Here is a 26,778-nt window from a genome sequence, read left to right as displayed (position 1 = left end):
AGAATGCAGACACGACTTCCGTGCATCAGTTGGATGTTCGACCAATCTGACTCCCGGGACACATCCATTTACGGTCCCCGCTGGCTCATAGAGAACTTTTACCATCCACGATCTCCGCTAGCTCACAAAGTAAATTCTCACCATTCACGGTCCCTGCTGGTTTACAAAGTAAATTCTCACCATCCATAGGTAACGCTGGCTCCGTGATTGTATCTACCTGGAATTAAACTCCCGATGCTCCTTCTTACGTGCTGAGGCCTTTCCACCGCTCCATGCCCGTGGGGACGGTTGAATCCTATATTTAATAGCATAATAACTTGTATAAAATTCGAAGGAATCAATGAATTGACTTGATCAAAGGTTAGTAAATTAATATATATATATATATATATAAGTTTTATTTATCCATTTAACATTTATATTTTACTCAAAATAGAATTAAAAGTCAACTTTATAATTTTAGAACTTTAAAACTTTAGTTCGTGTTTTTTTTTAATATTATGTTTGATAGGTTACTTGAATTTAAAAATATTGAATTATGTTTAATTTGTTTTAAGATATATTTAGTTATTAAATTTTTATTTAAATTATATTTAATAAATATTTTGTAATATTAATTACTATTCCTTATAATTTATTATTAATTTTTATTTGTTTATATATATTTTAAAAATTTTAAAATAATAATAAAATTATTTTATCACGTTAGTGTCAATTGATTAATGTAAAGTGATTGAACTGGTTCGATCTTTGAATTAGAGAATTAATTAGGAATTTAATTCATTTATTTAGTTTTTAAGATGTTATATTGATCATTTTTTCAAATTAATTTGTTAAATAATGTCATATTATTTAATTAAAGGTAAAATTTAGATAGACTAATGATCAATTAGTGATTTCATTTTGTTAATAAATTTAAACTTTTACACTTAAATATTTTTCAAAAAATTCAAGGTTGAAGTGTCAGAAAAACAAAAAATATCTTACTTAACTTTATCAAACAATGAACCCGTAGATTAGGATTAAAATTTAATATTTGGTTCAAATTAAATTTAAAATTGATTCATAAAATTAAATTTAAATTTAGTGTTCAATCAAATGCTACTAAGATGCCTATAATTCCTCCAAATAAAACGAAGAAGGGAACAGGGTTTTAGAAAACTCCCAGACTCCCACCCTGCCAATTACCGAGTACCGATCGGCGATTCCTCTGTCAGGTCGGAGTTCTTCTTCGAGTCGACGACTGTTACTTAGCCGGTCGCCGAAAGCTGCCGACAGTCAATCACTGAATCCCTCTCTTGGAGACGCCGAATTCCTCTCTAGGCTTTCTCTCCGATTCTTGCGCCCTCTCCTCACCCCGCGGCAGGCAGCTCAGCCTTTTCTGGTATGTCCCAGCAGTTTTTTTTTTTGTTCGTGATCGCTGGTTGGATGATCGCTCCCTCGGTCACCGACTTGCATCTCTCCGTCTGTCTTTGCCTGATGAGTTGTAACTGTAGCTCCCTTGGCGACTGTTGCCCTGCTATTTGTCCCTTTTTACCTTTATTGTTCTTGCTGATCTGGGTGATTCCTGACTGCTGTTTTTTTCCATGTACATGTAAATTTTTTGATGAAATTTTTTATCTGTAGAGTTTGCATGAATTATGCCTATAATGCATCTTAAATTTATTATATATCTATAATTTATTAATTTTCATTTTAATATGTGTTGTTATAAAATGTTCTATCAAAAGGTGTATTTTTTTTAAAGTTATTTGATGTATTCATACCATGGAATATACTAGGTTTTTTTTTTTTTTTGAAAATTGCCCAATTGTGGTGTCAGTATCATGTCATATCTGTCTCCTATGCTTCTTAGCTTTCAGCTTGGCTAAAAAATCAGTGCTTTTCAAAATTATGTTTGACTCCCCAAGTTGAAGGATATAAGGAAGCTGCTAATATGGATATGATTAACCACTTATGCAGTAGTAAACAATTTAGTTATATGTAGAACTGAAACCCAAATCCAGCCCGACAATTACAGGTATGGCTTTGGGATTTCCCTCCAGATTTGTAAGTTGGCTTGATGTTTACAACTCAATAACTTAGGCGACGAGAAATGCTAGTTACAAAGGTGGTAGTGGAGGTATTGATCATGCTTCATTGGATTAGTGTAAATCGCGTAGACTCGCTAAAACTATTTGAATGTTTATAACTGTAGTTAACGTGACAAAAAATTCCTGGTGACTCTTATGGTTTATTTTATTTAGTTTAGTTAGAATATTATAGTAGTGCTGTATAATCAGAATATTATAATGGTGGCTTTGTTAATTAAAAATAATGAATTGTCAAAGAATGGGATGGTGGTTATTATTGAAAGTCAAAAGAAAAAACAATTTGAATTTTGTTGTCAGCTAATAGTGTTTTTATCCATTCTCTTACTTTCAGAAAGCAATTTTTACGTAGATTTTTTTAAACACCTATTTAGCCAAACGTCAGTTGCAGCATCTAGCCACAAAAGCAGTCACCAACCGAAAAAGCAGTGCCAAACAGGTCCTCTCCCTTCCAGTGTTTGGGGCTTCTATATTTTTTATCAAGTCATTTGGAGATGCAGCTGACCCTTGAATTCGGGTAAAATCTATTCTTTCTTGTAGTTTTGTGTATTTTTCGATCGTCATTACATGATTTCTATGATCTGCTTTTGCTATCTTACTTGTTTCTTTTGACTATGATGCCTACTAGAGTTGCAGAGAGTTGTAGACTAGCATTTAATTATTACAATAAATTACTTATTAGTAGTTAGAGGGTGAGCCTTACTTGGTAATTGGAATTGTTTTTTGGGGGGCCTGGGGAAGGGGGGAGTAGGGAGTAGGGAAAGAAAGAGGGATGATCCTTATGCCGATGCACCAATTGTAAATTTATTACCATTGTAATGGATTCTTGGATTAGAACTTTCTCAATATAATTAGAAGTAACCCATCAGAATTTTAATGTTTGTGTTGATTGATTTTATGAATTTTGAAGTAGATTGATGAGTGATAATCAATTGTTGCATTTAGGGCCCATTTTTCAGAATATTTATTTTTAAATTTGATTTTTTCATTTTTTGAGAAGTTTCTAACAATGGTGCCTATTTTTTTTTAGTTGGCCAAAATATGACCTAGTATACACTTCAGACATTTAGAATTTAGATTTTGTAATGTCTATGTTTTTCTTCAAGACTACTTGTTGGAATTTAAGTGCCTTATTAGCATGTGCCTTGACTTCCTAGATGTTCTGTATGTAGAGGATGTGGCTTGTGTTCATACAATTAGTGTAGATATCAGATAGTACGAGAATTTTTGATTTTTTCTAATGATATTTGTAATTTTCATGAAATTAAAAGCTAGAGGATTTATGTAGCCTGCCCCAAATATTCTAGATAATGTATGAGTTAAGAGTATTAAGGCACCCATTTTTGGGTCTGCACTTTATAAAACCCATATTCATTTTGGTCATAAGCGATCTTCTAATTTTGGGTTTTTATACAATTTATGAATTTTTGAGCAATTCACTTTGGCCCACTTTGGTAAGCCATGAAAGGCCCTTTTTTAATATTAATTCAACAATACAAGGGTAATTATGGACTAAAAATAGAGAAGTCAGTAATTTTAGGTTAGAGATCACACTTCCTCCCCACTTTGGAGTCACATTAGATGAATTGACTTCACACTCCACCTGACCACCGCAGTTTGTTTCGTACTTTTCCAAGACACCAAATTACCATTGACAAAGATACAATACCCGGTTGTGGATCTTCGGTTGGAAGGTTACCCTGTCCAATCTGCATTTGTACATCTCTAAATATGAGTGTGACCCTGATCTTAATATAAGAAACCTCTCCCTAGTGCACCTTTGAGATATCTCAAAATGCGAATTGACTTTGTTCTTAGGGAATCGAGATACTGACTAACAACACTTGTTGCGAAGGATATATTCATATGTGGTCGGGTGACTGTGAGATAATTCAACTTCCCAATAGTTCTCCTGTTACCTATGTTGGGAAAATAACCTTTACTTGACACTAACTTACTATTGGGATCCATGGGTGTATCAACAGGTTTGGATCCCAACAACCCTGCCCCCGTCTCATCTAAGAGATCAAGAACATACTTTCTCTGTGACACAATACAGTTCTCGTACGAGATCTTGATATTTATATACCCTAGAAGTACTTCAATGGTCCCAAGTCTTTGGTTTGAAACTTACTCTATAGGAAAAGCTTTAGGTCTTGGATGCCTTGATCATTATCATCAGTGATCACAATGTCATCCACGTACACAAGCAAAATCCTGACAAATGGAGTATTGACAATAAAAACAGAGTGATCTACTACATATTGATGAAGGCCAAAGTCAAGTACTACAACACTAAAACGGCCAAACCATGCCCTTGGAGATTGTTTTAATCCATACAATGATTTATTAAGTCAACATACCTAGGTGGCTGCTCTATATATAACTCATGAATATCACCATGTAGGAAAGCATTCTTCACATCTAACTGATGTAGAGGTCAATGACAAGTGGTGGCCAAAGAAATGATCAAATGTACTGAGGCACGTTTAGCGACCGAAGAGGATGTGTCTGAATAATCCAAACCATATACTTGAGTATACCCTTTAGCAACAAGGCGGGCCTTCAAATGAGCCAAAAAAGCCATCAGGATTGACTTTCACAATGTACACCCATCGACAGCCAACCACAAACTTATTAGGAGGAAGAGGTACCAAATCCCAAGTATCGTCATCATGTAGTGCACGCATCTCTTCAACCTTTGCTGTCCTTTATCCAAAATAGGATAGGGCTTCAAAAATAGATTTGGGAAGGGCAATGAAAGACAGAGTACTAAGAAAACAATAATATGAGAGTACTAACAAAGCAATAATATGAGAGTACTAACAAAACAATAATATGAGGGTGACAAGAAATTATAACAAACAAAATTAGAGATCAGATGTTGGGTACAAGTGCATTTACCTTTTCAAACAGCTATAGAAGGATCAACATCATGAGAAATAAGGTCATCCGAAGAGGGAACTAGAGGCACAGTAGTAGAAGCTGGAGGAGGCACTTCCCCCCCGAGTCACTGTATGTATACCTGCAAATTGGGATGATCCAAGCGATGAGAAGGACTCAAACTGGATGAAGATGTAGGAGGATTGGGCACAGATACTAGGTTTGGATCTGGAAGGCAAGGTAGTAAGTGACTCATTAAGGTCAACAGAACTCAAGGAATCGGAGTAGTATGGTGTAGACTTAAAGAAGGTGACATTTGTAGAGACAAAAAATCGATGTAAAGTAGGACTATAACATTGATATCCTTTTTGAGCATAGGAATAGCCCAAAAAGATACATTTGATAGCACGAGGATCCAACTTATCCATTCCTGGAGTTAAATGATGGACAAAGGACACAACCGAATATACAAGGAGGAAGGGAGAACAAAGGAGCCTCAGGGAAGATAACTGAATATGAGATTTTACTGCCAAGGACAGAGTCAGAGAATGGCTTTTTATTGATGAGGGAGCAAGCTGTGAGCACAGCATCACTCCAAAAAACTTTGGTGAATACAATAGGGTACAAGTGACTTCAAGAATATGTTTGTTTTTTCGCTTTGCAACCCCATTTTTTTGTGGAATGTGGGCACAAGAGGACTGATGGATCATAACAGAGCTAGTCATATAAGTACTGAATTGGGTACTAAAGTACTCAACATTATCATTACGAAGTATCCTGACTGGCATATCAAATTGAGTCTTTATTTGGTAATAGAAGTTACAAAGTTATTAAACAACTCTGAACATTCTTTCATTTAATATAACCAAGTAATTTTAGAGTAGTCATCGACAAATGTAACAAAGTAGCAAAACCCAAACTTTGATGTGACACGACTAGGATCCCAGATATCGGAATGGGCTAGCATGAAAGGACTAACCACTTGTTTGTCAACCCGGGAAGCAAAGGGAACACAATGATGCTTGCCCAATTGACAAGACTCACACTCAAGATTAGACACAATACTCAATGTAGGGCTAGTTGTTTCAACTTGTCCAAGGACGGATGACCAAGGCGACAATGGATTTGAAGTGGTGTAGCTGTGACTGCGCAGGCAATGGGTGGAGAAGGTGACTCAAAGTAGTAAAGTCCATGAGCCTCACGTCCTGTGCCAATTGTCTTTCTCGTTTTCAGATCCCGAATAACTACATAATTAGGAAAGAATGATAGTACAATTTAGTGACTTTGTAAACTTTCTAATTGACATAAGATTGAAAGGAGATTTAGGAATGTATAAAGCAAAAGAAAGAGAGATGGAAGGAGTAGGATTTACTGCTTCTATCCCCTTAACAACAATGGTGGACCCATCGGCAAGGGTAACTTAAGGTAGATTTTTAGGATGCCGGAGATCAGAACAGAAGTTGGTTTGTGGCAGTAGAATCGATAACCCAAGGACTAGTAACAAGGATACCAATTGACATTCAGACTATAGGATTACCTTTCTGGGCAAAAGATGCAATGTGAGAAGATGCTTGTTGAGACAATTGATACTGTAGAAACCTTGAATACTCTCCTTTGATGTAGTCACAGTACGTTGTTCACTCACACAAGTGATTAATGAAGGAACCGTACTTTTGGGATTTGCAAACTCCATCCCAACATTCACAAACTCAAACCAATGACTATAAGATTAATTGTTGGAACAATTGGAACAACCACGAACAAGGTGGCCAACCATGAACAAATCACAAATATATATCAGTACAAGACTGCCACAGCACCAAGAAACTCAGACACAACACCATGAAAGCACCTCACAGCACTGAAACAATTGGAGAAGTGAACCACTGAAACTACCACGGAGAAATCACCAACTTATATAACACTGCCACACAAAAGAAAAAAAAAAAAAATACAGCTTATGAGCACTGTCACTGCACCAAGAAAGTCACCAATGAATGTTACTAACACCAAACAACAACTGACGAATTACCACGACTGCATGGTTAAACAAATATTGGATCTTTGAGCAAAACGCATGTCCAGCAGCTTGATATTTTGATATATGGAAGGAATTAGATCATTGAATCAAAAAACACAGCAAATCCCACTGTTTCAGACCCTATAGACTCAATAACCATTGATAAACTGCTTCACAAAGTATCAAACAACCATTCCTTGGGTGCTGCACTTGAGCAATTAAAAAAGGTGAGATCTTTGGGCCAAAAAACATCTTGAAAAACTCCAAAAACATGTTAATAGAGAGATTGGATCACTGCTGGATCATTTCAGGTCAAAACTATGCCTGAAAGTGGCTGCACGTGTTGGCGCGTTGGGTTGGCCCTGGCAGCTTTCACCCACCGTGTGAGGGCGCATGGGGTGCAGATCAGCAGTGTCTGTGGGTGACTATGGTGTTGGATTTGACAAATCTATAGTGAATTTTATGTTCTCGAACTGGCAGTGTCGCTCAGAAAATTCTGCTGCTGCTGGCTGTTTTCTAGGGTTATAGTTGCAGCGGATTTTGGGTTTTAGGCTTTGGTTTTATGGTGGTGGTAACACTTAGGGTTTAGGTTTCAGAATCATGCTATGTTGAATAATTGGGTAAAATGGAAGACCTAAACTCAATGATAGGTCTCTCCCTCTATTTATAATATATGTCAAGTGCAGTTGGAATGACCATAATACCCTTAGTAACTTTCACTTATTACAAACCAAACTCTGACTATTAATAAAAATGCTAGATGACTAAATAACCATTAACAGAACTAATAAGGGTTTGATTCCTCATTCACGAGGGGAAAATTGGGATTTTATACCCAATTCAAACCAATGTCCCATTAACTTTTGTATGCTTTTGTTTTGATTAATATATGTTTTTTATTTTCATCTTTAGTTATCATGTTTATTAGGATGTGTGCAGCTCAATTTTCTTGGTTGAAAAATGTTGCGCGAAGCTTTTTGCCATTTCCTCCCTATGTTCATCGAAGCTTCAGCCTATCGGTTATTGGCTATCACTATGGTGATCTTAGGCCATGTAGGAATGGGATTGCGGAAGATCAAAGGGAAAACCTTCAATTATGGACTGGATAGAGTGGGAAAGGGTGAGTCTTTATTTGTGCTCAAGCATGACCTAAATTGAAATCGATGGATGAGGTTGTCTCATTATTGCGTTTGGAAGATTGGGAAGGAGGAGTTTTTATTTGTGCTCGAGCATGACCTAAATTGAAATCAATGGATGAAGTTGTCTTCGTCGTTGGCGTTTGGGAGATTGGGAAGGGGTTACCGATGAATGAGGATTGGAAGTGTTAGGTAATGGCTGGTGATTTTCTCAACAAAGGTGGGGAATTTTTTGGTGGTAGGGTTGGGATGGAAAGTTAAAAGATTTTCAGTTTTTATTCCTGGTAGGTCTAAAGGAGATGGATGGAGAGGTTTATTCCACGTGTTGGCTAAGGACTTCTCTGAGATGGCAATTGATTCTAGTAAAGGCAGGGCTGGAGAGCAAGGTCAGAGCAAATGGTTGATCGTGAAGCATGGTGTGGGGTTCCAATGGGTTTGGCCCAGGCACTTTAAATATTATTTTGCATTCAGGCCACATTTTGAGGGCGGGCCTTAGATCAATAGTAAGGTTGCTCCTTTGTGATTGTTTTGTCCTAGGTTCAAGTCCAAGGAAGCAGACTCTTTGTATAAAAGTAGGGGTAGGGTTGGGTACAATGTGACAACCCTCCCCTTACCTTTGCAAACTGGGGAGCCTTGTGGTTTGGGCCACATTTTGTGTATTCAAAAAGGCTATGCTATGAACTATGGGCCTTCTTCAGCTAGCTCAAAACATATGGGTCAAACTGTTTAAGTTCAAATCAATCTGACAATATTCAGGCCCATGATATGAGCAAGACACAGAGTAAAAATCTGCAGATTAGTGGTAGCTGTAGCCTCTCTCAAGCTTCACAGACGAAGGGAATTTCTAATATTTCTGAAGGATTCAATTTGAAATCAGGGTAGAAGGTGGTTACATCTTCGCAAGCTAATGAATATGTGGGGCTTGTTAGAAATATCTTGTTAAAAGTCAGGAATAAGCCAGGTAGATCTGACAATTTAGATGATGTTTCTGCTTGTTTAGTGGGTGAAAAAAGAGGGCATGATGAGAGTTTGAATAATGATAATTCTTCACATACCATGGATGGGGTTATGGGTATGAAGGCTCAGACAAGTTGTGGGGGAACAAGTAGATATGGGGGAATTAACAAGGGTAAGGGTAGGGGCAGTAAGATTTATGTTTGTCAAGCAGTGGAGCAGCCGAGCAGGTGGGTGAACAGCCAAAAAAAGGATTTGAAAGAAAAGGATATTAAGGGTAAGGAAAGCAATGGGTATATATGATGGAGGATGAAGGTGATGTCACTACCAAGTTTGCATGTGATGACAGTCTATTATTGGATGAAATTTGGAAACAGCCAGGGTGTATCTCTTGCGTCCTCTGATCTACTTAGGGGTTGTTGTATGTGCCACCATCCCAGATGTAGAGCTTGGAAGGAATTCTTATTTTTGAGGAAAATAGTCTGGGAAAAATGCAGCAGTGTACGTAGTGAATTTTTCCTATTCCTGTGGAAATTAATGGGAAGGATGTAGCTGCACGATAAGCTCTGCAATATGGGGCTATGGTTGTTTGGTCTTGGAAGAAATGAATTGTCTGGATGGTGGTGCAGGAAAGTGAAGAAAAATGAGCAGAATTTATGATCTTGTGGTCTTGTGTTAATTATGATGGTAAGGATTGAAGTTGGGTTTTCTTAAATAAGTTTTTTTTTTCTTTTAATTTTTTTTCCTTTTCCTTTTTTTTATTAATGTTTTTCTTCTTCGGCTTTTTTTTTTTTGGGAGTGTTTTTTTGTCTTCCCTTGGATTGTAATATTTGTTGGGTTGTACAATTATTTTAGGTATTTTTTAATTGATTCTATGTGTTGACGATATTTTGGGTTTTCAAATGAAATTTTAGGACCCTTAAGGCTCTATTTTATGTAATTCATTCCCTACCTTCTACAGTTACAATCAATTTCCCCCCTTCTATTTATTGTAATTAATCTAGGTTTCTCTCTTTGAGGGCGGGCTTTGGATCAATTGTAAGGTTGCTCCTTTGTGACCGGTTGGTCACGGGTTTGAGTCTAGGAAAACATTCTGCATAAAAGTAGGGGCAAGGCTATGTACACTCTGACGATTCTCCTCTTACCCTCGTAGAGTGGGGAGCCTCGTGGCCCGGGGATGCTCTAATCTAGGTTTCTTTCTTTCCCTAATGCAAAACTTCTAAATAATTCCCATCATCTTTTCAATTTGGGATGCTTCTTTTTATTTTTCTTTTATCATTAGTCGTTTTTAAGAAGACTTCATTTCTACTTTTTTTATTCACCCTGATTTTCCAAAATGTTATGAAGTTTTTGACAATAAAAAGCCATTAATTCATTTTGTTAGGTCTTGAGAAAATTTAAGTGCTGCAAACTCCATTTTGAATTGCTTGGGGCTAAAAACTGAAGGACTGAAAAGAGAAAAATGTAAACATAAATGAAAAAGCTAATTTTTTGTGTTTGGTCTTTTGGCTTCTAGTTTCTATAGTACTATAGGCATCTGTGATCCACTGTCTTTGTTCCTTGTCTCCACCTAACCATCCTTGGCTCAACCTTTTGATGTTTATTTGCTATTGCAGTGGTGGACTTGAGCTTCTCTGTGATTCAAAAAAGATGCATAAAGTTGATGTTCATCCAGAAGCAGGAGAAAAGGTGAATTCGTGTTTATACAAAGGATTCTAGACTAGACGACTTATTTTCTTTTTTCTCCTTGTTCCCTTCTTTAACATTCATTACAATATTTTTCCATGAATCTCATTTTTCAATTTTCAGTTTACCATGAAAGATTTGCTATCGTGGGTTCGCGTCAATTTGATCAAGGAGAGGCCTGAGATGTTCATGAAAGGGGATTCTGTGTAAGTATCAAGCAGCTGCTAAAATTCATTAGGTCTGAAAGTTGGTTGCTTAACTTGGTAGATTTGTGGTGGAACATGTTTCTGTCTAAATGAATCAAACAGCTTGAGGAAATAAAGGGGAAGAGGGGGAGCACATACTATTTTTAACATTGAAAACTTATGTAGGCATTAAAATAGCACAAGGAGTGCTTTAACAGCTAGCAAAGCAAGCCGACCTGTTACCTCATCATCAATCAAATGGCATTCAAACTAGTCCAATTAATATGTATTTTTCCCTAGGTAATGTGCCCGGGAAAAGGGTCTGCGCAAATACCCATCATTATTATTACTTGAAAAATATTAATAATGATAATTATACTAAGAATAAGAATGATGCTTTGGTTTGTGATGCAGGAGACCTGGGGTTTTAGTCCTCGTGAATGATTGTGACTGGGAGCTGCTTGGCCAGCTTGATGCAGCCCTGGAAGCCAAGGACGTGGTAGTCTTCATTTCAACTTTGCATGGTGGATAGTGTCAGAATAACCGCGACATCTTTAGATGACGGTATATTTGTCTGGGAACTTTTTATAGTATCTCATGTGAAGTGAAATATTACCTCATGAATCTTGACGATACCATTATTCTAAAGCATCTTCTCCTTGTGGAGTGTGGCATGCACCCCCCGAGCAAATAAATTACTGCACGCACTATCAGAGAAGAAATTCAAAACAAGAGTTGTGCATGCTTTGCGTTCATTACAAGAGTTAAGTATATTTATTTTATATTTTGGAATTTGAATTTTAAGTTTTGGATTTAGATTTGTGTGGGTTTAGATAAAAGATGATATAAAATTATCACACAAATTGAAATTTAAGACTTGAAATTCGTGTTCTCAAAATTATCTTTATTAAATGCTATTGAAAGAAATGAGATTTTAAACTTATAATATTTTATGTGGAATTTGAAATATATCACAGTAAAAGAGGGAAAGAAATTCAGGACCTGTTGTGGAAAATTATTATTATTTCAAAATTTTAAAAAATTATAAAAAGCATTTAAGACGAAGAAAGATTAATGTATATAAAAGTTAGAAAATTATTTTTAGTTTAACGGGAAATAAAGGTATTCCCTTTAACTGGTTTAATCGGTAGTTCCCTCTTTTTTGTGACTTATTACATATTTAGTTTACATTTGTAGGACTTCATATTTAAAAAAAAAATAAAAGTGGTTAGGGGAACGAAACTGATATGGTTAAAAAAAATGTATAAAATCTAATGTTTAATTTTTTTTTTTTCATATTTTATATTTTATTGTAACTAGTAGGAGAGATCTCTACTTAATATGTATACACACACATATATACACATGCACGTACATAAGTATTTATATATATATTATTTATTAGTACTCAATTAAGGGAGTTTAGGGAATTTTTAATCTTTACTTAACAACCTTTCAATTTTTTTAATTCCAACATTTACAAACTATGAATAAGTAATTTGACAAAATAATTTTAATTTTAAAATTTTAAAATTTTAAAATCTATTCAACCTCTCATTATCTCTTCAAAAAATAATAACAATTATAATTATAATTTATTCATAGACCATATGCTCATAATTTATGAAAACTTACAATACAATACACATTGTCTTCATCGTACTATATCTCCTCATCTAAATTATTGATATCATCATTGAAAGAAGAAAAAAGTTTTCTGGTAACAATCAAGCCACTATTAAGGCAGATTGCAATCTTCTCATAAAGATCAGCTACTCCCTAATCCACGAGATAATATTGCTCCACAATATCAGTAATTCCATCTAATCCCACAAGATCACCAGCTCCCTAATACACGAGTTAATATTGCTCCATAGATTTAGCCACTCCATATCTCACAAGCTGTTCCACAATCTCAACACCGACACATCCCACAAGACTTGTGCTGAATTGGAAACATGGAGATCTTCCCATAATTACTATACATATCCTTTATTGTAATCTTCATCTAATTTTGTAAATAATATATGACTGCCCTCATGTTGAGTTAAGCAATCACATATTGCCCAAATCAATCTTTTAGCCACATCATTGATTTATATTTTCATAGTAGCAAGTTATTAATGCTCATTGTCTCCTAATTGCAAACCTTCTAGAGAAAAATTGGGAATGTATTTAGCCTTAGGAGCAATAGGGTAAAATCTAGCAACACCTTCTCATGTTTCAAAATATAAAACTTCACCCTCTAAGTTTTCAAAAATTATCACAAAATCCCGTGAGATTTAATTTCATTGATAAAATGAACTTTTGGTTAGTTGACCGTTAGCCAACCATTAAGTTTCGTAAAAAAAAAATAAAATTTATTCTTATTAAAATGACAATTTTACCTTTCTACTCATTTATGATAAAATATATTAAGAAAATGACATTAAATTAACAAATTAAGTTAGAAAAGTTAGTAAGTTAATTACAATATATTTTGAAAAATAACATATAAATGAATCAAACACCCAAGAACTAATTTGAGTCAATTAGACGATATGAGCATGACAGAGTAATTAAATTATTAATTTAAAAATTTAAAATTATAAAAATAAATAAATAACACTAATAGTTTAGAAAAAAGTAATTAAATAATTATATTATTACAAAATATTTTCTATGTCATGAAAGTTAAATGAGTAAATATATATTTTTTAAAATACATAATAGTTTAAAAAATTGGCTCACATCAAACAATTGGTTGAATTGTCACTCACTTTCTGGATATTATTGAATATTATATTTAGTAACTTAGAAACTTTAATAAAATTAGGAAAAGTCTATGAATTTTCTCGAAGAATAGTAAGCCAAGTAATATAAATTTGAGTTTATTTATCTATTTAACATTCATATTTTACACACAAAAGAACTAGCATCCAATTGTATAATTTTAATTTATAAAGAATGAATTTTAAAATTTAGTTTTTTTTAACTCTATATTTGATATTTGACTAGTTATTTGAATTTAAAAACATTGAATTATGTTCTATTTATTTTATGATATGTTTAGCCATAAAATTTCTATAAAAATTACATCTAACAAACATTTTGTAGTATTATAATTATTAGGTATTTTTATGATTTATTAGTCATTTTTATTTGCTTATATATTTTTTTAAATTTTTTTAAAATAATAATAGAATTGTTATGTTGATGTCAATCGTTGAGTTAAAGCAATTGGATTGGATAGACTAATTAATTTGAGAATCAATTAGATCTTTGAATCACATAATTAGTTTTCAATACATTATCTTGACCAATTTTTCAATTTAATTTATTAAATAGGTTTCATTTTAAAATATCATTTGATCATGGCTAAAATTAATAGTTGACTAACAGTCAACTCATGAACAGTTTATTTTATCAGTAAAATTAAACCTCAAATGACTCTTTGATAATTTTTGAAAACGTAGGGGGTGGAGTGTCATTTTCAAAAAACTTAGGAGGTGTTTTTGGATTATATCTTATTAACTAAGACATAATTTGCCTCCTGCGGATTTTCAAAAGAATTATCTAAAAAGGAGTTGATGAAAAGGAAAATATTGATATTATTTTAAAAATATTTGTTCCCTTGTAAAATAGGATTTATTAGGAAGAAAAAATTTACTGAGTGTTTGGTAAAAAATTTCTAAGGTTCTTAAAAGTATTTAGAATGACAAAAAAATGATATATATATATTTTTAGAAAAAATAATTAATGTTTTAATAGTTTTATAATTATTGATGATCATTTTGACCGAATGTCCAAAACAGAGATTGACAAATCCTTTTATATTTTTCTAACTTTCACTTTCTATTTTTACCTTTTCTAATTTTTTTTTTCATTTTTAAATGTATTAGGTAATCCAGGATAGTCTAAAATGATAAGATGCGGTCCAATAGCGATTTTGACCTCGTGCATGCAAATTGATACAAAACTTCTGTCATTTCGAATTTTCTACTCTTTTTCTACTAAATTTGACTATACCAGGTTATTTGGAGTAGTCTGAAATGGTAAGAAGATGTATGGCAGTGATTTTGACTTTGAGCATGCAAAAGGTGGCAAAACCCTTGTAAATCTAGGTTTTTCTGCCCTTTTTTTGCAAAATTTGACTGTGCTGGGTGATTTTAGAGTAGTCCAAAATAGTAAGATGAGGTATGACAATGATTTTGACTTTAGATACATAAATTAGGGCAAAATCCTATCATTCCGAGCTTTTGACCTCTTTCTGCCAAATATGACTGCATTGTGTGATTCATAGTAGTTTGAAATGATAAAAAAAAGAAGATATGACAACGATTTTAATTTTGGACACGCAAATTGAGGCAAAATGCTGTCATTTCATACTTTTTTGGCCTTTTTTTGGTAAACCTAGATCTGGTGATCAAGAGTAGTTCGAAATGGTAAGATACTGTCCTATAGTAATTTTACCTTTAACACAAAAATCAAGGTGGAAACCCCTTTATTTCTAATTTTTTAGTTCTCTTTTTGCGAAGTCTAACTGCACTTAGTGATCTAGGACAATTCAAAATTATAAGGAAGGGTCAAACTATAATTTTGGCTTTTGCATGAGAATCAAGGAAAAATTCCAACTTTTTCATAATTTGTTAGCTTTTTTGGACACAACTGAAAATTTTGGCCATTGTTTATTGAACCTACACACCTTTTATTTATTTTAATTAATTAATTCTTTTAAAAAATTAATATAATAGTATATTATTTTAATATTTGAAAATTTTAAAAATTAGAAATTAAAATAATTTAAAAAAAAAGAAAAATCAAATAATTCAAGGCTGGCGCGTGGTTGCATGTGTTAGCACATGAGGGATCATGCACATGCCCCACAAAACTGCGTCTTTTTGATTTAAAAAAAAAATTAAAAATAGGTGGGGTGCATAGGAGCATGTGGTTACACATGCATGTGTGTGGGGGGGGGGGGGGGGTGTGCAAATGACGTCGTTTTGGCCCCCTTTCTTTATTCTTCTTCCTTATGAGCTCTGAAGACGCTACCATTTTTTGCGGCTAGTGAACCCTTCCCCCTTTTTTCTTTCTCTTCTCTTCTTTTTTCACCTTACCACATGGGGTAGCCCCCCACACCGCCTTTGGCCTCCCTTTCACCCTTTCACCCCCTTAAATCCCTTTCCCATCGGCCATCACCTCCTACGCACTAGTAATGCGGCTTCCCAATAGCTATGTCGGAGCTGCACCTACCCCTGTATTATTATTTTTTTTCTTGATTTTAACTAATCCTTTCTCTTTCTTTGGCCTATAAAAGGCTATAGTGGAGGGGGAGGGGGGCTCTTGGATTTTGGGGGGAACACTCTCTCTCTCTTGAACCCATACCTCCCTCCCTTTTTTTCCTCTTTCCTCTCTTTATATCTTCATTTGGCCTTCTCTCCCCTCCTCCTCCTCCTTCGCCTCCTCCTCTTCTCTCTTTCCCTTCTTTTCCTCCTCTACTTTAGTAAAAGGGGACTGAGGCGCTTCTCTCTCTCTCTCTCTCTCACACACACACACACACACACACACACACACACACACACACACATTTCTACACCTCTCTCACCTTCTCTATGTTGGAGAGTGTAAGTGTGTGTATGCGCGTGTGAGTGTGGGTGCAAGTGTGCATGTTTGAGTGTGAGTGAATGTGTGTGCCCACATGTGAACATGCATGTGCATAGATTTGTGCGTGTGAACATGTATATATGATGCATGTGAATGCATGAATGGTTGCATGTGAGCATGTTCATGCATGATGTATGCATGTAAGTATGATGATAAGGTATGTGGTATAAATGCGGTGGCATGATATATGCACGTTTGTGTATGTGTGAGGCATGCATGGATGTGTACATGCATGTAAGCATGTGTAGAGACTCGAAAAATTATGGTATTTAAAATAATAAAAGAGGGAGAAAAGGAAATTTTTAAAAGAGGTCACAGTAGGTTCTCGTCGACGATCGCGCAACGTTTATCGACGAAGCGGCTTAGTGGGATCGTCGACGGGGACACGTGTTTCGTTGACGAGAAATTATCGAGAGGGCTATTTCAGGGCTTGAAATTTGTCAACGAAGGTTATGAGTTCGTCAACGAATCCCTTTCTTGACCTCGTCGACAAAGGCCAGTGTATAAGTATGCCAAAATTGGATTTTAGCGCAAGAAACTCGCATGCAGGCCTTTCGCTCTCTAGATTTTTGTCTCCTCTTCCTTCTCTCTAAGTTTCTGGCTCAGGTTTTTGCTGGTTCGACAATCCGAAGTTGCCACGCTACTCCTGGGAAGATTCTGTTCATATCTGTTGGAGTAGATCGTTGGTTTGGCTAACTTGGGAACCATCTCAAAATTTGGGTAAGTTAATTTTAGTATTTTTGGATATTTGGTATTTCTGGACTAAGAAGGATATGTTAGGAAAGCAAATACTGAAGTTTTGTTGGGACAAATGTTAATTTCAGGGTGTTGTACTGGGAACACTGCAAGTGTAAGAATCGGGGGTTTTGTCGGTAAGGGGATAAACTACGTTAGGATTCTCCATGAAATTATTTATCATTTCACAACATTAAATTTCAGGAAAATACGTATATTACATAATTAAGTTTGGGAAATACTGTTCTGAACATGATTATGATTTAAACATGATTTGTTAGAAATCATGATTTTAGAACAGATTTTATACTCAGAATGTTACCCATTTCTGTGTAGCATGAGGTTAAATTTCTGTGTAAATATGTATATCAGAATAATATGTTTTCCCAGATCAAGTATGATATGATAATTTCCAAGGTAATTATAAAGAACATAGGAACCATGATTTTATGATTATAATATTAAACCGTATAGGAAAATTATGTATAGTATGTTATGTTATGCTGGTGCAGATGCCGTGATTCAAGTTATGTTATGCCGGCACAGATGCCGAAATTCATGTTGGCGCAGATGCCATAATCAAGTATGATTAGACAGAATTTATGAAATATTTACATGACAGTTATTATTATTAGGGGTGAGCAAACGGTTGGGTTGGCTAAATTTGGTTAATTAACCGAATTAACCAAAATATTCGGTTAATGAGAACTGTTAACCGAACCGACTGAATAGAGGGGTCGAATCGAACCAAACCGAACCTGACCAAATTACCTTTTTGGGTAATTTGGTTAACCGAATTTAACCAAATTAATTTGAAATTAATTAATAAAAACATAATATAATTGTAGATTTTTTTACCAAATACTAATTAACATATTAACAAATTAACATATACTAATTAACATATTAACAAATTAGCATATACTAATTTATATTTAAAATTTAATTAATTATTAAATCGGTTATTTCGGTTAACCGAATTAACATTCCTCTTAATCGAACCAATTAACCGATTAATTAAACTTTGCAAAACCATAACCGAACCAACCGATCTCGTGTTCTTAATCGAACCGAACCGACTAATTTCAGTCGATTAAATCGGGTTTCCTCAAATTTTGCTCACCCCTAATTATTATGAAATACAAAACAACTATGTTCAGTATATGGAATTTATTATATAATATCAGAACCCGGATGACATGATTTAGTACAGTTTCAGGAGCACGGTACCATAGCTATATGTTCAAAATTATGATAGTGCTACCATACGACCAGTAGTGTGGGAGATGGCAGTCGATGTGGCATTAGTGTAGAGTGAAGTAATCCCCCTAGCAGGCCCGGGACCAAGTAGGGGTGGGCCCATCGTACTTATAGACTTATGTTTGATCTAACATGGTCGGCCTGCCATTGTTAGGTCCTGCCTTCACGCTATACAACCTAGTTATGTGGGGGTTAAACATGACATCAGCTAGCTATTCATTCTGAGTGTAATTCAGTATTGTACATTTATAGAAGATGATTTTCATGTTAGTAATTTAGTACGTTATATTATGTTATAAGAAATCATGTTTTATTCAGATATGATATCAACATTTTTACCAGTTATGATGTATGTTCTAATATTATGTATAACACAAAAACACTCATATTGCCACACACTGATATTAGTTTATCTCTTACTAAGAGGTGTCTCAACCCAGCTATATAAACATTTTAGGAAATCCAGGTATAGGAGTGGATAAAGCTCCGCGACAGTAAAGACTGGTGGGGCAACCCTGTTTGAAGGGTGAGTTGTTGAGCTAGGGTTAGGTTTATTTTTGGGTTAAGACCCTAGGATACATTTGACCTTTTTGGTGGATGATTATAAATATAACAGGCTTAGTTGAACTCTGGTATTGTGGTTGGTTGTGTTGAATTAGGTGTAATCCCAAGAAGGGGCCGGGGGGGGGGGTGAATTGGGTATTTTCAAATTATTTGAGTTTATTTACCTCTTAATCCTTACTTGTATATTTAACAAACCAATTTCAGGGATTTATAACAAAAGAAAATTCAATTTACCAATGAGTTCTTATTACCCAATTAATTGTGTACAATGTTATTCAAACTACACATGCAATACGAACAATTTAAATGTAGTGCTGAAAGTAAAGAGTAAAGGGAAGAGAGAAGACAAACGCAGTTTTTACGAGATTCAGCAAACTTGGCCTACGTCGTCGCCTTGAGCAACCACTCAAGGATTTCACTAAAATCCCTCCTCCTTAAATTGGGACGGAACTTTCCTTACAATCCGCTACTTACAAGAGGTACAACTCCCTCCTACTCCGCTGCTTACAAGAGATACAACTCTCTTCTCAAACACCGGTTCACACACCGAACTGTGTATACAATAGAATTTGTAAAAACACTCAAAAATGCTTCCAAACAAAAGCTTGTGAGTACAATTTAAATTCCTAATACATTTACCATATGATATAATCTAAAGCTTAGAATGTATGAAACGATATAATTGTTTATGTATGATATGCTTTAACACAAATCCTTTTTTATCAAATCTCCCAAGTAGTGATAGATTTAAGCACTTTGGAGAATATTAGGGTAAATCTTTGAATATAAAAACAACTATGATGATTGCAAAGATTTTGAGCACACTTTGTCAAAAACAATATTTCTTCAGAAGTTCAATCTCAATGTGATCTTGGTAGTATATATATATATATATATATATATATGTGTGTGTGTGTGTGTGTGTGTGTGTGTGTGTGTGTATCTATATAATGAGATACATAGTATCAAATACTTAATATAATTTTCAGACAATATCCTTCAATATGTATAGATCTAGTTATGCTCTTCTTAGGATATCTAATCAACTAGTTTAGAAGTAACTAAAATATCAAGTCTTTAACTTTGAACACACTTGATTGATTACTCTTTATAAACAATGGCCAAATAACACTTTCTCAAGTACTCAACTAGTTGGGAGATGATGAAAACAAAACTCAAAATCAAATTTCTATAAAGATATTCAATGATAGAAGTTGATATGAGATTCTCTTGAAAAAGCTAAAAGAATCAACCAAACGTCAATACCAATAAGAAATAAAGTTGTGTGAATGAAAACCCCTTTGATTTCCGGAGTAGATTTGCCCAATCTTGATAAGTGTAAGTTGAAGTGCAGGCAATCGTATAGCCAAGTGCTCAACATTCTCAATTCGCTTTCAAAAGGTGTTCTCTTTTCTTCTTGTTTTTCTTGGCATGCGAACTAGGGTTTAGATATTTAGTATATATAGTGTCTTACCCTTAGAATTGATCTTAACTGTTGGATCAATGAGATAACTTGCGAGTTCTATTAATAAAAATTAAATTTTTAAGTTTTTCCGCAAAATCAGACAACCGAGGTCAAGATCCTAGAGGACTGAAGTCATTTGATCCTTTGAAAAAATAGCTTGGACACAGGGTCAGACGACCGAAGTCAAGTTCATACGATCGAAGTGTCAAGTTCAGATGAACGAAGTGTCAAGTTCAGACGACTGAAGTGTTTCTGCCAATTTCTATTTTTCCCAAATAAATCTTCATACGACCGAGCTTATTCTTTAGACGTCTGAGGAAATTCTTCAGTTAACCGAACTTAAAGTTCAATCAACCGAAGTCCCCAATTTTTGAATTTTTCTTTCCTAATTTAAAATTATGCTTTGCTCTCCTTCTTGGGTCTTTTATAAAACATATTTTTCCATGATTTTAAAAGTTTTTCCAAGTTCATGAAAGTCCCCTAATGATATACATGAAATGCTTGAATCCTAAAGTCATTCTAAGTTATGTTGAGCCTCAAATTAAATCATATGAAAATGTAAATACATGAGGTCTAAGTACCCATTCCCAAGATGTTCTTAAACTTTGCCGCTTGCATCTTGATTCTTGTACTCTCTGAGTTCCATGGATCTTGCCAAGATATGTATGCTTTACTTGATAGCTTCCATGACTTGTTATTCTTCTTTGCATGCTTAATACGGTTCCTGTTCACAAACTCAATGCACAGGTCAAATACCAAGTGATTTGTCATTATCAAAACCGGATTGGACTCGTAGAGTCAACAATCTCCCCCTTTTTTATGATGACAAATACACGAGCAAAAAAAATATATAGTGGGTTACGCCTAACAAGGCTCCCCTTTAATTAATGCATCAAATATTCAATGAGTGACAATATGCTCATGTTCATACACAAAGTGTTTAGCTTGAACCCAAATGAAGTATGAAATATGCTTATGATGTTTCAACAATTTTTGTTTGTGTTGCTATTATCCTTTTCCCCCTTTACATAACATCAATAACAATTTTTCAACTTGTTTTGCTCATTCTCCTCCCCCTTTTGACATCAACAAAAATATGTATAATAATAAGATATGAATGGACATAACCTTATGTTCTTCTCCCATTTGAAAAACGTAACGTTTGAATCTTGTTCAACCATTAGATTTTAAAAAATTCTTCTCCCCTTTTTGACATCAACTATCCCTATTGCTAATGCATAAATTTCAAAGATTACATGAGGATACCAAATGTTGATTAATGTTATGTCGAATGTGCACAAATGCCAAATGTTGATTATTGTTGATTAATGCCATACTAAAAGTTGATTAATGTGATACCAAATATTGACTAAAATTATATCAAATGATGATTGATTGGATACCAAATGATTACATCTTAAGTGACGTTGCTCTCCCTGAATTATGTCATCTAATATAATTCTAAGCAACCTCTCGACTATGCATGAGACCTAATTCACGCCTAATTTGGATAAACCTATCCTCCGCAAGTGGTTTCGTGAATATATCTGCCCATTGTTCATCCGTGCATACAAACTCTAGTGTCACATCCTCTTTTTGTACATGGTCACGAAGAAAGTGATGTCGTATTTCTATGTGCTTAGTTCATGAATGTAATATGGGATTCTTAGAAATATTTATTGCACTAGTATTATCGCATCAAATAGGGATTGTTTCATAACTTAATTTAAAATTCTTCAGTTGTTGCTTCATGTAAAGCCTTTTAAGAACAACAACTACTTGCCGCTATGTATTCAATCTCAACTGTGGAAAGAGCTACTGAATTTTGTTTCTTGGAAAACCAAGAGACTAAGGAATGTCCTAAGAAATGACAAGTACCACTAGTGGTCTTCCTATCCACTTTGCTACCCGCAAAATTAGCATCTGAATAGCTGATAATCTCAAAAGATGTGGACTTAGAGGATACCATAACCCAATTTCCATGGTTCCTATTAGGTATCTAAGTATTCATTTAACGGCTAACAGATGTGACTCTTTTGGTGCCGCCTGAAATCTTGCGCGCAAACATACGCTAAACATTATATCAGGTCTACTGGCAGTCAGATATAATAAGCTACCTATCGTTCCACGATAGAGTTTGACATCTATTGGTATACCTTGTTCATCTTTGTCTAATTTCAATGAAGCGCTCATAGGTGTACCTAGTATTTTTCCGTCTTCCATATTAAACTTTTTGAGTAGGTCTCTAATATACCTTGATTGATTTATGAATATTCCATGTTTTGCTTATTTGATTTGAAGTCCTAGGAAGAAATTTAATTCTCCCATCATGCTCATCTCAAATTCATTTTGCATTGTATTGGCAAATTCATTACACAATTTTTTATTTGTGGCTCCAAATATGATGTCATCTACATATACTTGAACTAGGAGAATGTCATCTTTCTTAGACTTTATGAACAGGGTTGTACCTATCTTTCCTATTATAAATCCATTTTCTAATAGAAAATTACTTAGCCTTTCACACCAAGCTCTAGGAGCTTGCTTTAAACCGTACAAGACTTTTGTCAGTCTATACACATGATATGGATTCTTATGGTTTTCAAAGCCTGGGGGTTGTTCTATATACACTTCTTCATTTATGTAGCCATTTAAAAATGCACTTTTGACATCCATTTGTTATGGCTTGAAATCCTTAAAAGCTGCATATGATAAAAGCATTCATATGGCTTCCATCCTAGCTACAGGTACAAATGTTTCTTCAAAATCTATACCTTCTTCTTGATTATATCCCTGAGCTACTAATCTAACCTTATTTCTCACAACTATTCTATGTTTGTCCTTTTTATTCTTATATATCCACTTGGTTCCAATGATTGACTTATCCTCAGGTCTAGAAACTAGTGTCCATACTTTATTTCTCTCAAATTGATTTAACTATTCTTGCATAGACAACATCCATGATTCATCCTCTATAGCTTCACTCACATTCTTAGGTTCTTCTTGAGATAGAAATGTAGTGTGACAAATCATATTCCTAAGAGAGGATCGAGTGGCTACTCCATGTAATGGTTCACCTATTATTTGATCTATGGGATGATTCTTTATATATTTCCATTCTCTAGGTGGTTCATTAACCTCATTTTCAATTTGATCAATTTCAACGAAAGATTCTTTAACTATCAAGTCTATGTGAACCAGCTTTGATACCAATTGTTGAATTAGGTGTAATCCCAAGAAAAGGGGGGGGGGGTGAATTGGGTATTTTCAAATTATTTGAATTTATTTACCTTTTAATCCTTACTTGAATATTTAACAAACCAATTTCATGGATTTATAACAAAAGCAAATTCAATTCACCAATGAGTTCTTATTACCCAATTAATTGTGTGCAATGTTATTCAAACTACACATGCAATACGAACAATTTAGATGTAGTGCTGAAAGTAAAGAGTAAAGGGAAGAGAGAAGACAAACACAATTTTTATGAGGTTCAGCAAACTTGGCCTACGTCCTCGCCTTGGGCAACCACTCAAGGATTTCACTAAAATCACTGCTCCTTAAATTGGGACAGAGCTTCCCTTACAATCCGCTACTTATAAGAGGTACAACTCCCTCCTACTCCACTGCTTATAAGAGATACAACTCTCTTCTCAAACATCGATTCATACACTAAACCGTGTATACAATAGAATCTGTAAAAACACTCAAAAATGCTTCCAAACAAAAGCTTGTGAGTACAATTTAAATTCCTAATACATTTACCATATGATATAATCTGAAGCTCAGAATGTATGAAATGATATAATCGTTTATGTATGATATGCTTTAACACACAAATCCTTTTTATCAAATCTCCCAAGTAGTGATAGATTTAAGCACTTTGGAGAATATTAGGGTAAATCTTTGAATATAAAAACAACTTTGATGATTGCAAAGATTTTGAACACACTTTGTCAAAAACAATATTTCTTTTAGAAGTTCAATCTCAATGTGATCTTGGTAGTATATATATATGTATCTATATAATGAGATACATAGTATCAAATACTTAATATAATTTTCAGACAATATCCTTCAATATGTATAGATCTAGTTATGCTCTTCTTAGGATATCTAATCAACTAGTTTAGAAACTAAAATATCAAGTCTTTAACTTTGAACACACTTGATTGATTACTCTTTATAAACAATGGCCAAATAAAACTTTCTCAAGTACTCAACTAGTCAAAAACAATCTTTATATGAATATGAAAACAAAACTCAAAATCAAATTTCTATAAAGATATTCAATGATAGAAGTTGATATGAGATTCTCTTGAAAAAGCTAAAAGAATCAACCAAATGTCAATACCAATAAGAAATAAAGTTGTGTGAATGAAAACCCCTTTGATTTCCGGAGTAGATTTGCCCAAGCTTGATAAGTGTAAGTTGAAGTGCAGAAAATCGTATAGCCAAGTGCTCAACATTCTCAATTCGCTTTCAAAAGGTGTTATCTTTTCTTCTTGTTTTTCTTGGCATGCGAACTAGGGTATAGATATTCAGTATATATAGTGTCTTACCCTTAGAATTGATCTCAACCGTTGGATCAATGAGATAACTCGCGAGTTCTATTAATAAAAATTAAATTTTTAATTTTTTCTTCAAGTTCAGACAACCGAGGTCAAGATCCTAGAGGACTGAAGTCATTTTATCCTTTGAAAAAATTGCCTGGACACAGGGTCAGACGACTGAAGTCAAGTTCAGACAATCGAAGCGTCAAGTTCAGATGACCGGAGTGTCAAGTTCAGATGATCGAAGTGCTTCTGCCAGTTTCTGTTTTTCCCAAATAAATCTTCATACGACCGAACTTATTCTTCAGACGTCTGAGGAAATTCTTCAGTCAACAGAACTTAAAGTTTAGTCAACCGAAGTCCCCAATTTTTGAATTTTTCTTTCCTAATTTAAAATTATGCTTTGCTCTCCTTCTTGGGTCTTTTATAAAACCTATTTTCCATGATTTTAAAAGTTTTTCCAAGTTCATGAAAGTTCCCTAATGATATACATGAAATGCATGAATCCTAAAGTGATTCTATGTTATGTTGAGCCTCAAATTAAATCATACGAAAATTTAAATACATGTGGTCTAAGTACCCATTCCCAAAATGTTCTTAAACTTTACCGCTTACATATTGATTCTCATACTCTCTGAGTTCCATGGATCTTGCCAAGATATGTATGCTTTACTTGATAGCTTCCATGACTTGTTATTCTTCCGTGCATGCTTAATATGGTTCTTGTTCATAAACTCAATGCACAGATCAAATACCATGTGATTTTTCATTATCATAACCGAATTGGACTCATAGAGTCGACTGGTTGTATGGTATGTTGTAATTTACGTTTCCTGCTGCTTAGGTATCTGAGTTGTATTTTGGGTATATCCTTGGTACCCACGGGTCCAGGTTGATTATGTTATACAGTTGTATTGGAATTTTATATTGAATGTTATCATGGAAAAAAAAAATATGGTAAATTAAGCAGGTCGTTACAGCATGTGTGATGCATTCATGGATTTGAATCCATACACGTGTGATGCATTTATGGATGTGTACATGCATGCAAGCATGGGTGATAATGCATGGTGATATGCATATTGTATGTGCAAATATGTATATTACTATAATTACTATTATATATATATATATATATATATATATATATATATATATATATCTGTCTGTGCGTGTGTGTGTGTGTATTTTGCTATATGTGTGTATAGTATGTATATATCTAGTATTATGTGTATACATTATTATATGTTTGTATATATATATATATATATATATATATATGAATATATGTATGTATGTATGTATGTATAATATGTACATGCTTAATATTTATATGTATATATAGATATATTTAGTTATATGTATCTATATATGTATATGCATGTAGTTGATATTTATTTATGTGTGTGTGTGACGTGAATGTATATATTTGTATATAAGTATTATTTTTTTTATAGATATGAATATATTATATATATATATATATATATATATATATATATTTGTGTGTGTGTGTGTGTGCGCGGTGTGTGTGTGTACATGCATAGTATATATACATATATGCATGTCTTATTATATATTTAATACTATGTATACACACTTAT

General features: G+C 34.1%; 1 protein-coding gene across 4 annotated transcripts; it reads left to right on the top strand.

The window, feature by feature from the left end:
- Positions 1–931: 931 nt before the first annotated feature.
- LOC131165787 (ubiquitin-related modifier 1 homolog 1-like) lies at positions 932–11,696 on the top strand. Of its 4 annotated transcripts, none has more exons than XM_058123845.1 (5): positions 932–1,384; positions 2,425–2,607; positions 10,700–10,772; positions 10,893–10,975; positions 11,369–11,696. In XM_058123845.1, exons 2-5 carry the CDS (start codon positions 2,585–2,587, stop codon positions 11,484–11,486), a joined length of 297 nt encoding a protein of 98 aa, XP_057979828.1. In that variant the 5' UTR covers positions 932–1,384; positions 2,425–2,584; the 3' UTR covers positions 11,487–11,696. The 4 variants fall into 4 exon arrangements, with proteins under 4 accessions (XP_057979828.1, XP_057979830.1, XP_057979829.1 ...); XM_058123847.1 differs by having other exon boundaries at positions 958–1,384; positions 2,465–2,607; XM_058123846.1 differs by having other exon boundaries at positions 961–1,384; positions 2,476–2,607.
- The last annotated feature ends 15,082 nt before the right edge of the window (positions 11,697–26,778 follow it).

The sequence above is a fragment of the Malania oleifera genome, chromosome 10 (genome assembly GCF_029873635.1).
Source record: "Malania oleifera isolate guangnan ecotype guangnan chromosome 10, ASM2987363v1, whole genome shotgun sequence".
In the NCBI taxonomy this organism is placed as follows: Eukaryota; Viridiplantae; Streptophyta; class Magnoliopsida; order Santalales; family Ximeniaceae; genus Malania; species Malania oleifera.
This window is presented reverse-complemented; position numbering and strand designations above follow the sequence as displayed.

Bases quoted from the DNA above. Each gene is read 5' to 3' on its own strand.
- LOC131165787 (XM_058123845.1), top strand. From the start codon at position 2,585: ATGCAGCTGACCCTTGAATTCGG. The intron at 10,773-10,892 runs GTGAATTCGTGT...TTCAATTTTCAG, and splicing joins ATCCAGAAGCAGGAGAAAAG to TTTACCATGAAAGATTTGCT. The intron at 10,976-11,368 runs GTAAGTATCAAG...TTTGTGATGCAG, and splicing joins TTCATGAAAGGGGATTCTGT to GAGACCTGGGGTTTTAGTCC.